This window comes from Manacus vitellinus, unplaced genomic scaffold, assembly GCF_001715985.3.
Source record: "Manacus vitellinus isolate BGI_N305 unplaced genomic scaffold, ASM171598v3 scaffold_1_pilon, whole genome shotgun sequence".
Classification (NCBI taxonomy): domain Eukaryota; kingdom Metazoa; phylum Chordata; class Aves; order Passeriformes; family Pipridae; genus Manacus; species Manacus vitellinus.
Genome location: NW_021939396.1, coordinates 38,210,088 through 38,224,721, shown reverse-complemented (window position 1 = coordinate 38,224,721; position 14,634 = coordinate 38,210,088). Strand labels below are relative to the sequence as shown.

At 38.8% G+C, this 14,634-nt stretch overlaps 1 protein-coding gene across 1 annotated transcript in view; it reads left to right on the top strand.

The window, feature by feature from the left end:
* LYN (LYN proto-oncogene, Src family tyrosine kinase) overlaps positions 1-14,209 on the top strand; it is a 49,699-nt gene extending 35,490 nt beyond the window's left edge. The window contains exons 11-13 of the mRNA XM_018080177.1: positions 7,416-7,569; positions 9,355-9,486; positions 12,577-14,209. Of these exons, the coding sequence (XP_017935666.1) occupies positions 7,416-7,569; positions 9,355-9,486; positions 12,577-12,779 (489 nt within the window). The 3' untranslated portion in view covers positions 12,780-14,209. The remainder of the gene's footprint in view (positions 1-7,415; positions 7,570-9,354; positions 9,487-12,576) is intronic.
* The last annotated feature ends 425 nt before the right edge of the window (positions 14,210-14,634 follow it).

Here is a 14,634-nt window from a genome sequence, read left to right as displayed (position 1 = left end):
AGAGTGATTTGTGTTTCACAGCCTGGATCAGAGGTGCCCAGAGCCCAATTTTTTGTCTTCGACAGTTACCAGCACTAGATGTCCAGGGAGGCATGTAACAAAAATAGAGTAATAACTGTGGTTTTGTGAGTTGTAGTTCATGTTACTAATAGGTAATGAAGGCATTTCTGTTAGGTTATTGCTAATCAATCTTTGAGGGTTTTTATTATGCATTGGAGTTTACAGATATTTGTACCCTATTACAGTAACTTGTTGTAACTCACGAAGAAAGATGGGAAAACTTTAAAAGGTATGGCAAAACATTCAGGATTTATACCAAAAATTCACAATAAGAATATTATATAAACATTTTATATAACCATTGATATACAGATAAATATAAGATTAGAAATATTTCTTTACCAAGAGGGTTGTCAAACAGTAAAATAGGTTTCCTAGAGAGGCAATCAATGCCCCAAACCTGTCATTGTTTAAGAGGCATTTGGACATGCCCTTAATAACATGTTTTTAACTTTTGGTTAAAATGGCCTGAAGTGGTCAAGCAGTTGGACCAGATGATCATTGGAGGTCCTTTCCAAATAGAATTATTCTATCCTATAGTATATTACATATCACTTGTTATGTAGATGTTCAATATATCAAATACAGATTTTTATTTAATATAGATCCAATGCAGGAGCAATTTTTGTTATAATTATTGGTTTCATGTAGCTATAGGCTTTCTAAGTTTTATGAATTCTTTGAGTAATTTGTCCTTGAGAATTTAGTGGGATAAAAGCTTTGTACATGTAGAAAACCTGCTGGATCCCAGGTCATGGCCTGAAGAGATGAATAACAGTGGGCAGAAAAGAAGGAAAAAAAGGGAGCTTTGAAAATAGTGTGTAAAATTCAAGGGAGAGAAGAACATCTGTGAGAACATATGAAAGGAGACCTGAGATGTAAAGAGAAAAGCACATGTAGTTTCACAGCAGTGGAGTTAGGGATGTTGTGTTCATTTTAAATATTGTGTTTACAGAAATTTAAGGCTTAAAAAGTGCAAATAACTAGAGCAGAACTCTAACTGTGTACAACTTGGGTAAATCACTTCAAGATAACAGGGGTCAGAGATTGTCATTTACAAAACTTTGAAGGTCAGGTCATTTGAAATGAACATCACTTGTCACCGTGATCTGACAGCAACCTCTCAGAGCCAATTCCTGCACTTGGCCTCAGAGGCCAGGACCTTGTGCTGCACAGGTGATGTGAGAAATCCCTCTTGTCACCTCTTTAAAAAGAAATTCCTGAGAGCGAGCTGTGCATTTGCTTGGAGCGATCCTGAAGGGGTTTTCAGGAATGCCTCCCTGAGCATTTCTGGCTGCAGCCCAAACAAAACTTTGGAACAGAGATAGCAGGATTTTTCTTGTGGAAAGAATCTGTAGAGTTTTTGAGCACATTTGTAAAGAGCCCTTAGTGCCATTGGGTAATAACAGGACTGTGTAGAATAGACCTGCAGGCTGCATGTGTGTGGTTCCAGACTAGAGATTTCCCTCTGACCAACACCGATGTTCCACTGGTCTTCTCTGTCTCTGACAGTCTGAATGTTAATTGATGGGTCTTTAGGGTAAAAGATGGGACAAAAATATTTTCAGACCTTTGCTAAGGTAGTGGCAATTTTACTGCAGACCTGTGGATCACACTTTTCCAGAATGTAGGCTATATATAAAGGAGAACACAAAATGTATGTAGCGTTTTTGGTATGCCTCTAGTTCGTACAAATGGAGCACTAATTTACTCTTACAGCAATGATGTTAACCTCTCTGTAGAGCTAAGGGGAATGAAATCTGGAGAGATGTGTTTCAGAAGAGGTTGAAAATAATATGGAAGGAAGCTTGTGGTGAAGTTCTTAACATCAGGTTGGTTTTTTTCCCTTGGTGGACACAGTCATTACTGTCTAATCACACCGTTCTGGCAAGGCAGTTTCCCAGACTGTCCCAGCTTCTCACCAATGCTGGAAATGCAAGAAATTGTAGCTGAGCATTATTTTTCCCCTCATACATCTGTGATGTTACATGACACAGGAGGGACTGAGAATGGGAGAAAGAGAGATGTGGATGAGATGTGGAGAATGGGATGTGGTCTGTGTACTATTAGAGGGCTGAAGAATATAGTGCAGGTAGATGTACAGGAACCCTCAGCTGATTTTCCAAGTGTTATTGGAGAGCAACAACAGCTGTGAGTTTGCATTGCCAGGCTGTCTTTTAGTGCTCCACTTGCTGGCCTCCACTTGCAAACCTTGAACAGTCTTGAAAAAAATATGTTTACAAGAGGTGAAACATTCTGATTTTGAAAATGAGGACTGCTGTCCTAGGTGAAATAACACCTTTTAAAAAGTAAGCCTTTTTCAAGCAATATAATCAAGTATATAATCAAATATACTCCTGCTCTGCTAAACTGATTTTGCTGTTTAGTTAGATGAACACACTCACTGATGGCCATTTTTGACAGATAGCTGTTACTTGGTTACACTTACATCTAGTGCCTACTTTAACTTACAGCTGTGGATTCTGGATTTTGATGGTTTTCTCTTTGTACTAATGGTCATGATTTATGAAATTAAGCTTGTAGAAAAGATGGCAAAAAAATGCTTGCTAGGAAGGTGGTCCAGCTCAGATTCTAAAGCAGCCTGCCCTCTGACAGAGCTGAAGGTATCTCTTGTGTTTTAATTAGTGCATATGAGCAGGGGCAGGGGGAATCTAGTGTTAGCTGTGCCCGGGCAAAGACAATTTTATTCACTGGAGATGAACATTAGATGTCTCTGAAATGAGCATGTTTTAAAGGAAGCTGAGATTTGCAAACAAATCTCCAGGCACGTACTATCTGCTTTAGTACAGAGCAGAGCTGTGGCATCTCCCATAGAAGTCAGCAGAATTCTCAGTATGTTGGACATGCCAGAAACAGCCAGGAATATGGAAAAAACAAAACCTGAGCCTGCCTCCCTGCCTGCATGGCCACTGTTTGTGCATGGGTCAGCAGCATGGCAACATCTTCGGCTGCTCTCACGGCTGCCTCGCATCTGGCAGGCATTACCTGGCACAGGTGATGAGTGGTTCCCAGTGGTTCCCCTTGCTGGGCTCTGCCTGCCAGCTCAGCCAGCAGACTCGGGGAATCCAAAGCTGTTGATTCCTGGTTGCAAGTCGGAGTGTAAGCGAATTTCATTGCTTTGTCCATGGTCTATTGCCAGATCTTGCTAATGCAGCGGGCCAAGGCGGTCCACATGGACAGTGCCCAAATTCCTCTTAGTCATTTACAGGCAACAGCGTGGCTCCTTCAGCACTTAAGCAACTGGCAAACTCTGGATTTTACTAGTTGTTTTCCATCTTGCCTTAGAGGAAATTTACCCAAAGAGCCTCCGGTTCTTTGTTTCACAGTTCTTGAATTCGTACTTGCTTCTGTTTGATGAGATCTGCTGAAAACGTATGATGGGAATTCAGAGAACCTTTTGTATGTGTAAACTCTTCCTGCTTCTTATGCAAATCCATTACCTTCCTTGTAGCACACACATGCATAGTGGCTGTGGTTAGGAAAATGATTTTTTTACTGTTTTTACTGAACATACTCATGGTATAACTTTTGAGCTGGTCAAAGCTTTGTCCTAAAAACAGTCTTTTTCTTTCCCATGCAGTGCCGATACTTTCATTAGTTCTTCTATGACCTACAGCTTCACTGGCAACTACTTTCTGCCTTCTAAGGCTACAGTGTCATTGAAATAATAGTAAACTTAGAATAAAATTAATAGAGATTTTTAATGCAGTGTTTTAATCCCTCCCGCCCCTCTCTTTTAAGGTCATAGGGAAAAGTCCTAGATTACAATTAATTTTAAGTCTTATTTGGCATTGTGACATTTCTGCTGCATATTCCTTTTCAAGCTTCTTTGATTTTTAATGATACCCTCTAATGTTCTAGTGCATAATTATATACATTACTTTAATAATACCTTTTTTCCCCGTGGGTCTGCTTTGACTACATAGCTGCTTGACTGGATCAAGAGGAATATGATTTTGTAACCTTTCCTGACTTCACCTTTAGGATAAGCACTGCTGCAAACTGAAAATTGTTATTCCACCGATAAATCACTTGAAGATATGTGTCTTTTGCAATAGTTCTTCACAGACAAAGAGTCACATGAGGATGAACTCTCTTTTTGAAAACTCTGTGATCAAGAAGTGTGTTTTATTTTATTATGCGTTTGGACATTATTGAAAGGTACCTGAAAGGTACCATTATTGAAAGGTTAATCCTAGACCAAAGACAGCTCTGTCCAGATGAACAACACATCTGCTTCAAACCCTTCAAAACTGCAGACTGCTTTTAGTGAGGCTTTTCCCTAGGAACTGAGAGAATTACCAAATTTAAGACAATGTGAAACTCGGGGTTATCGTCTGCTTAAAATGCACCAACAAGATGCTTGTGTCCACCTAAGAGTTTGGCACTCATTTCCAGTCGGGTTTTTGGGATGCTCTGATTCACCACCAGCTATGGGCCTGAGCAACCCATGTGGGCAGCTGAGAGCAGCTCTAAGGCCACTGTCCCACACCTGCCATGACTTTTAGCTGAAGCTTTACAGTTACAGAGGCTGTCTTGTGGAATGATTTATTTCTCCCAGAAGACCTTTCTCCCATTCTTACCCTGCGTGCATAGTTCCTAGTATGTAGGAACTGTTTGGTTGGTTGGTTGATTGATTTGTTGGTTGGTTGTTTTTAAAAGGATTTAATTTGGATATTTCTAAAAGTGTGTCAATAGTTCATTAAAGGTGATGGGGAACTGCTCCTTTCTTGGCAGTAACACTTGTGCAGTGTAGGCAGAATCCTCTCTTAAAGGCCACAAAACATATTTGTGAAGTTCAAATTAGCTTCCCCATCCTGCCTCCTGAATAGAAGTTCCATGTAACCGAACAGTCTTGACAGGTACCAATGATCATTAGAAGACAGGGGAAAAAGGCTTTAATTTTTCTTTTGTTCACGTGAATTTCTCTACCATTAACATATCATTTGGCAATGAAAACCCAACAATTACCATTAGAAGTTATCACTTGGGCTCTGGCACCCATTCCCTTGATCAAAAAAATTTAATTTTTTTCTTTCTTCTTTTTCCACAAGCAAAGATTTAACATGACTAGACATGTGAATTCAGTTGTCCAGTTGCTGTGTTTCCCCTCCTCCCATTCAAAATTCCTTGTTCATTATTCTTTTCCTACTTTGGAATTTTTTGCATGCCCAAGTACTTGAATATGCATGGCTTCTTTGAATTTTTCTGATTCAATGCAGTCAAAACCATTGTCCTGGAATTTTACAGAAATATAGTTTGTATTTGCTGAAAACGTAATGAATAATTTGTTTTCACATTCTTATTTGTGACTAATCAGATGATGACTTTGGTGAATCTGGCAAAAATAAGAGAAAATAAAATGGTCTTTCCAATGGCTTTTCATGGTTGGACTTAGGAATTAAATATCACCATCACAAATGTCTCTTTTATGAAGTGGTTCTTCACTCCCTAGCCAGCAGTTTGCCCAAATATTAAATTTGTGCAGGGAAGAAGGAGAAAAGTTGATTCCTCTGTGATATTTGATGTATTTTTGGTGATATTAGTGTCTGCATTTTGAGTGTATCTGCCAAGCTGGCTTGTCCAGCCTCAGCACTGATCTTACACCAAAACCTTTCTTTTCATCTCTCCTTCTCCCCAAACACAAGTAATGGCATGGGGAGGAGAGAGAGGCAGAGCAAGCTCTGAATTAAATACTGCTCTTCTATTGTGAAGCAATTATTGTGTGTCTAGTAAGACTCTCTGTGGCAATTATTCACTAGTAGCTGCTTCTTTCATTATAAAACATCTTACTTATTTCTAGAAAATGTGAAATGCAGGTGTTCTTCATTCTCTTAATTGTCGGAGTTTCTTTCTGGTTTGATGTGAGAACCCTCCCTGCATTGTATAAGGGCAATATCACACTGCTCTGAAGAATATATTGGTTTGTAATAAGAGGTTTGCAGTGGAAGGAGGTGGGAGGGCAAGTGGCTCTATTTTTCCATTGCTTAAACCGAAAAAGAGGAACAAAGACCATGTGGTTTTGTGTTGTAAGTGTGTGCCTTTGCAGAACCCCTCAGGGACTTTTTAGAAACGGATAAGCAGAAGTGATGTTAATGCTTTCTTAAAATTTGGTCAAGTGCTCCTGCCTGCTTTGCTGCACAGCAGAAATTAGCACCTCTGGTGCTGAGAAGGGATCTGTCTATATGTCTTCTCCTGAGGTGGAGAGGAAAGAGCCTGTGAGGAGGGCGCTGGGGGCTGGCACTGGCAAAGGACTCTTACTGCTGCTTCACTGGCAAATCTGAGAGTTTGTGTGTTCCTCAAACCATGTGGGCAAGAGTGAGTGGTCTGTCACCCACCCACAGCCATCCCGGAGAGGTACTTGTGGCACAGGTTGGACTGTGGCTCTTGCCTGGGAATGGCCCATCAGCAGTCTCACAAGAAAGATAAAATCTGACAGCTCACAAGAACAGGTTTTACTTCTGTTTTTTTCTTAGCTTCTCCTAAACTTTTGGACAGAATAATCTACACATCAGTTTATTTCTCTGAGTTTAGAAACTATTATTTCAGTTTGGATTTTTTTTCTGAAAAGTAAAATGTTTTTCTTTAGGAAAAAAAAGGCAATCTGGAGAAATACTAAAACAATCATCCCTAGTGCCTATTTTGAGGACATTAATCCTCTTTAACTTGGTTTGGAAATCAGTTTGGGCTGCTGAAATACAGTTATATTTCCTTATGATAGTATCTGAAAACTGGCTTTTGCTAAACGCTCCTTGTGTATGAACAGGTACATGTTGTTGTAGAATAAAATAAAGTTGTTTGCCCTATATTAGTAATTGTTTCCTGATTGCCCAGGCCTTTACTGAGTAAATAGAAAGCTGTTGGTTTTGGTGGTTTTTTTTAACACTCTCTGCTCTGTTGCTTCATCAGGCCTTAAATGGAACATCTGTATCTTAACTTATTCATTCCTTCCATTTTCCTAGTACTTGGAAAATAAACCAGTTAGTAGTTCGGGAAAGAGAATATTTTAATAGAAATCTTAGGAACATTTTAATAAAGATTTTGTTTCAGGAAATGTCTTTCATACATGTCTAATCCTGCTAGTTGTTATTCACCCAAACAATTCTTTCAGATCTGTTACTACTGTAAGCATAGTTTTACAGGACTGGATCTGCACATAGGTTTTCCATGGCAACCCCCCTTTTCCTTGCTTCCATGTAAAAAATGCTCCAAAGACACCAATAATGAATAAATGGATGCGGCTTGGCTGATACCTTGGAAAAACAGACAGGTCAGAGCTGCTAATGGAGTTGTGTGGTGTCAAAATATCAAAATAGCTGTTCTTTTGCTTACAGATTGCAGAAGGGATGGCATACATAGAAAGAAAAAATTATATCCATCGAGATTTGAGAGCAGCGAATGTCCTGGTTTCAGACTTACTGATGTGCAAAATTGCTGATTTTGGACTAGCGAGAGTCATTGAAGACAACGAATACACAGCAAGGGAAGGTATGTCTTTTCATTTTTGTCTTTAAAACTTCAGCCTCTGGGAGGCAGTGAGGCTGTATTTAACAGTAACATGGTCACCAAGGACAGAAAGTCCTGTAAAGACTTCCTAGAAGCAGCATTCTAATGCCAACAACTTCTAAAAAGAATAAGGAAACAAATAACCTCTCTGCACTCTCTGGGCTTTTTGATGAGTTTATTTTAAATAGATTTGAAAAACAGAGAAAAATGAGAGTACTTAATTGCACACGGGTTTTTTTAATTGAAGAAATTTATTACACAGCCACAGCTTCCATCTCACAGAATCAAATGCCAAGAAAATATGATCTTTTATTCTCTTCACAGCCTTAATTCCTAATTTCAGATAGGGAAAGGAAGGAGCCCTAGCAGGTGTAGTTGCTGGTAACAAGAAAAGCTTTAGCAGGTGTAGTTGCTGGTAACAAGAAAAGCTTTAGCAGGACTGGTTCCCTTTTAAAGCTGCTTTGGGAGCTGCAACATTAATTTGCATGTTCAGCAGCACTGCTGCTACTTGTAGGGACACTGGAAGACTGGGTCATGTCCCTGTTCAGCGCAGGGATGGAAGCTAAGAGTGCAACAGGGTCAGGAATGGCAAGAGGAAAAACATGCTGTTAAAGATACATGTTTGGGGTTTGCCAGGTGTGTTTTGCTAATGTTGTCAAGGATCCTTTCAGGAAGTGCACAGCCAATTCGTTGTAGTGAATAGTCTTTATTTATGCTTCCATGCACAGATTGCATAAGGGTAACTTTTCAGAGTGAGTTTGTTGGCTGGCTTTCCCCTTCTCGTTTCAAAGACACTATGTCAGGTTTTCACACAGTCTGGATGGAAACTGGTAATGCAGGACAAGGGGGGAAGAACTAAGGTATGAGGAAGAAAGAGAACAATGCGCTATGGTTGAGATTAAAGGAAGATGAGCTATTCAGCAGTCACTGAATTACAGTAATTCAATATATCAGAGCAAAGGATCTGATTAAGCAGTTTTCAGAGGTACAGACCCATATGTGTGTGTTTTAGCTATCTCTGAACGTTGTGTATTGATTAAATTAACTTTTCACATTATACATTTTTTATTTTGAGTTTCCTTGATGTGTTTTCTGCAATTCAGAAAAGTTTTCTAGTGTAAGAATGACAGAGCAGGCTAAAAAGGGCTTAGAGACAATCTGCTTATATTGCTTCTCATTGTCAAAAGAACTAATGTAGTATTCCCAACAAATGCTGCCTGAACATTTTTCATTTAACTGGAAGGAGTTTGCTTTTATTTGGCAATTTCTGGAATCAGTTAGTTATATACGAAGGACAGTAACCTAAGATATGATTTTTTTAAGGTATGTCTTGCTACTGCTTTTGCATCTATGGCTGAATGTGAAATGCATTCAAGTGTATATTCAAGCCAGACTGACATTATTTAAAATAGGGAAAGTTAGTTAAAATCTTGTGAAGTTCCAGGTGATGGGAATTGTAAGATTGTTGCCTGACCACTGGACAGAAGGGAAAACAGTGACTATAATTTTAGCAACAATTCACCATACCTAGGGATCAGAAGGTGCTATGTAACTTCCAGTATCTTATTTGCCCCTCTGACACAGGACATGCAGTGTGGCAATGTGCATCCTGCGGCACATCTCTGCTGATAACTCCTGTATAGAAGGAATTTTGGTAATTTTGCTAACTTAGGTGTATCAAAGGCGAGTCATTTCTGACCTTTTACTGACTTGATATTGAGTGTTTAAATTCGCCTTTGACTGTTTGTGACTGTACTTCTTTTTTAGGTGCAAAATTCCCTATTAAATGGACAGCACCAGAGGCAATTAACTATGGATCTTTCACTATCAAATCTGATGTGTGGTCATTTGGGATTCTCCTGTATGAAATTGTTACATATGGAAAGATTCCTTATCCAGGTATGGGCCTGGGTTTTTACTCTGTATTTATATTTTGGTGTTAAAAAGCAAAGAAAATACGTAGAGAAAGAGCTGGCATCTGACAGTAAGTGACCCCAGTGATATCTGAAAAATATCTTACAGGTAATCTTACTGCTTTGAGAACTTACAGTCACTGTACATGTAAACCACATGCCTCACTGGGGTGAATTTTAGCTAGGAGACTAAAGGCACCATGAACACATAGCTGTTTTTATACTTTCCAAAGGTGTTACATTTGCAGCAAATGCTGCATTGTCACAGATCTCTGCTTTATGAACAGAAGCACAGTCCCATTGTGAGGATGCAGTGCTGCAAGTTCTAACGGTGCTGTGTAAGCTGCTGGGGTTTTTTATAGGGTAATACGTGAAAGTACTTAGAAAGCATGTTTTCACAAACAAATAGGCTGTAATAATTTGTCAGTGCTGGCTAATCTAAACAAATATGAAAGCAGACCCTAAGGCAGTGTTGATTTACCGCTAGGAATATTTACTATTCGTTGTTCCATATAGCTCAGGTATGAGGCTGCAGAGGTGTACACATCAATTGTAGCTGCATTTAGGTAGCTGTGAGGTGGTTATGTGCTTCATGTTTCATTTTTCATTGTTAAACACAATATGCATGAATGTTTCCAGCACACAGACACTGCTTGTATGAAGGGGTTTTTTAATGCACATGAAATGGTGACATCTCAGGCACAGATGATTAATTCTGGGCAACAGACTGCATTCATTTAAGCTTACTGAGGTTATGGAAAATTGACCTAAATTCTCTTCTCTTGTGGGCAAATGGGGAAAGTACAGCCTTGCTCACCTGTACTGCACATATCATAAGATGGAGTAACTTCTGAGAAGAACCCTTGGGATCTTGACAGGAAAGGGAGAACAGACACTTCATCAAAGCAAAACTTTCCCGGTGCTTCCAGTGCTGCAGCTCTTGCTGTTTAAACAGTGAAAATATTTTCACTACCACTTCATGAGCAGCTGGAATTCTGCATCCTGAACTGCCAGAGATGGTTAAGAGGCAGACCCATGTCCCTGAAATGACTGAACACTTCTGGCCACAGGGAGATGGAACCTCCCATGAGACTCAGGCAGGAAAGGGGTGATGGCAGCCAACTTTACACTATGTTATGGAAGAACATATCGACCTTCCATACAAGAGGTAGAGCCAAACCAGACATTCTCATTGCACTGTAAGGTTCTAGTCCAGGAAAACACTTAAGCTCAGGACTAGACCCCTTAAACTTCAAGAGGTGATAGGGCTGCACTTAGCACAGCTAAGTGTTTAAACATATGCTCTGGGTTGGTTTGTAAGTAAGGGCTATAAAATATGTGATTGCATAGCAGGTCCTCCCAAAGCTACTCTAAAAAGTGCTCCTGTCCTCAGAAAGGATCAGACAGGAGTTGTATGCAGCCAAGTTAACAAACATTTCTTCCCACAGTCAAGATATCTTTTTTTTCCCGTTAGCACATGCCTATGTATCCAGACAGTTGTCTGTGCTGAGCTAGGCTCACAAGGTTATTTCTGGATGCCTTGAAAATTGTCCTTCCCTGAGCAAACCTACACACTCACCTGGAAACCAGCACTAAAAAATACAAAACCCAACCCAATACTTAATCCTGCAGCTAAGTCTGCTTTCTCTTTACCTCCATAAACCATATCATATTTTTATTTTAGGAACAAAGTCAATCTGTACAGCAGACACTGTACAGCTGTAGTACTGTGGGAAAATATCTCTTCTAGGGCAAGTCTGGGCAATATTTTTTTTTAAACCTGGGATCATTTTTATGAGCACCATAAATAGTCCATGCACTGTGGATTTATTTGTCAACCAGCAATTAGAAGTAGAAGGCTCTTGACTGCGTATTGGAAGATTTTAATAGTTTGCAGGTATTGCATGCATTAAAAAGGAAGAGGTATATATATCCATTTTAAATAGAAGTATAAATTGAAATAGCCTCTTTGACTGAAAGTTGATACTGAGAATCAGAATCACAGGAAAATAAATGGGTGACCCATTTACTTTACATGAAGAAATATGACAGATTTGGGCAAATCACCCCAGCATGGCAATAGTAACCTGATGATAGGTTGTAACCAGCAGCCACTGGAAAGAGTAAACTGATTATTCACTTCTAATTGGAATGCTTCAAATTATTATTTTCAATTATTAACCAGTTCTAGCAACCAGAGACTATTCAGCATAAAGCTGCATATGAAATGGTTTGAGTTGAAACTGGCAAGTAGTTAATACCTGTGAGGAGAATCTAGATAAGCAACTTTGTAGGAATCCTGTCTAATCAAGAAACTTGGAGCTTTTGTGATCTTTGTTCTTAAATTCCAAAAGCTGTTTCTCTTCCTATGAAACTCAAAGCAGTTAGTGGGACTATAGGTTCAGGAACTACCTCTGAAATATGAAACAAGTTTTAAGATTCTCTTAAAACTAATTTCTGGGTGATTATATAGTATGTCAAATACTGGCAGCATCCACACTTGCATTCCAGTTGTGTCTGCTGCTCTTCACAAGGTATGACCCTTTCTGTACAGTGGGACTCTTCCTTCGTACCACTGTGTTCACAACATTTGCCAGGCTCTAACGTAAGCAAATATGTCTTTGAGAAGCCTAACAGGTACCGCAGCATAAATTAACAGACATGTACTAAAACTTTAGAGCTAATGTCCCTTACTAGCATTCAAGAGGGTGTAAGTGTAATAAATATGCATGTGGGATAGATTTCTTTTACTAATTAGGATGTAGTTATGATGAGACAGCCAATTCTGTAGGCACAAAAAAAAAAAAAAAAAGAAAAGGAAAAGTTAAACAAGTAGCTATTTTGAGAATATTGCATGGACTGTGGGTAAGCATTTTTCTTTTAAATAAAACCCCAAACACCCGTAAGTACGTACATGACATATTTACTATGGGATACTGATGAAAGTATTTTAATTTTGTGCTTCTGAGCTCCAGTAGTTATTTAACAGCATTACTGGGTGAAGGTCTTTAAAGTGAAGTAAATAAAATGGAGATAATTTCATAAAATCTTTCTTTTTTTTTTCTTTTTGTTAAAGGTATGAGCAATTCAGATGTGATGGTTGCTCTTCAGCGTGGGTACCGAATGCCACGCATGGAAACCTGTCCAGCTGAGCTTTACGATATCATGAAAACATGCTGGAAAGACAAAGCAGAAGAGAGGCCAACATTTGATTATCTACAGAGTGTGCTTGATGACTTCTACACAGCAACAGAAGGGCAGTATCAACAGCAGCCATAGAACAAAGAACACTTTTTCTATGGACATGGATCATTGGCACAGACTATCATTTGGAGAGACTGCTCAAAACCAATTACTTCATGAGTTCAGATGTCTTAACTGAGTGTGGAAGCTGAAACACTGAAGGAAAGAGTAATTCTGCAGAGAAATAATAATGTTTTTATTTGTTTAAACCAGTTCCTCTAAAACTTGAATTTCTCCTTAAATGTTCTGTGTTTTGCAGCTGTAGAAACATCTTAAAGCAAACAGGCTTTTTGGGGCAGGGAAGGAGAAGGAGGGAAAGCCATCAGGCCCTGGTACAGCTTGACAGTGCCTTCTTAGGTTCTAAGTCATGCAAATATGTTACAAGGAGACCTTTATAAAGCGGTGAGAGGATCCAGGAACAGCTGTTTTCAAAAAAACAAGTCACGAAGAAGAACTTACAGATTTAAGACATGCTGATGTTCTTAAATAATCTTTTTTGAAATACAGCATATTGTGAAAATTATTTTTATATACTTGTTTCACATTAGTATCTGGCATACTGTCACCTCTTGTAAGACTTTCTAAACAGATTTCCTTTGAGGAAGAGTTATGTATATAATTCTTTACACAGAAAATAGTTCTGTTTTACTGCTGCATTACTCATACTAAGTTTAAAATCATTTTCAAAGCATCACAGATGCAGAAGTACAAGATGAACACCCATGACGGCAGAAGAAGCAGCACACCTGGCTCTGTGTTCAACTTTCAGCTTCCCATAAGGCCAAAGTCATCACCTGAAGTCCATGGGAAAGCACAGGATTGTGAAGGAAGTTAACACTTTCATTGCAGTTGCTGAAACTGTTACCAGTGAAAATATTTTAATCTTCATTTTTAATCCTCTGTGATTATTCGTGAATATTCCTTATATTTTTGCTGCTTTAATCAACTAACCTCAAATCTGTTTTAAAGCTAAAACTAGCTCTAGCACTATCAAAACCAATTTGTGGAAATATACAATAGGATATCAAGTTACATTGCAGTGACACTGTAGTTTGTTGCTCTGTATACAAATCTAATTCTTAAAGTGAATGCAATTTGCTAAGCTCTGTATATTGAATTGTTCTATCAAATTACTTACCAAAACAGATGAACTAGTGCAATTGCAATGTAACCACTTTTTGTTTTTCAAAGTGACACTGGTTCTTACAACTGAAACCCAGTACACACCTTTGCCACCCTTCAGCCCAATTATTTAGGCAAATGGTACTTTGCAGAAGCTTAAAACCTTTCTGATAAAGCTTCAGTGTGCCTGCAGTTGAAGTTCAGCAGCAGAAATATTCATAGCTTTTCTTTTCCATTGGCTTCCTTCAGTCAAACTGTGCAGTTTAAGCAGACTATCAGTTAAATATGTAAATAGTTTCTATTGTATGGTGATTTTTAATTTTAATAAACACACTTAATCTGAAGCAAGTTGTGTGGTAGTAATTTGAGATAAAACAAATGGCTGATGTTGTATCCACAGTGGTAGCTTCATGTGGAACAGGGAAACATCTGTTCATCACCACTAACAAGATTAATGGACTCTGGTTTCCTTACAGCCATTCAGCCTTGAGAAGCTGTAAAGGACCAAGCTAACCATTTTTGCATCCTTCTTGTGGCTTCTTTTTGACCTGGAGGGCATGAAGAGAGGAAGCCAGTCCTCAGGTATCCTTTAAAACAGCTTCTCAAAATCCCTTAATTTAATAGCAACACAGTCCTTTAGCAACTGTTTGGAAAACATTACAGTTAAGTACAGGCTAATACTTCAATACAGGCTTCATTTTATTTTAAGACAAAAAAAAAAGGCATAAGAGCAGTGGCTCTGGGAACAAGAGGTTAGTGTTGGTAACAT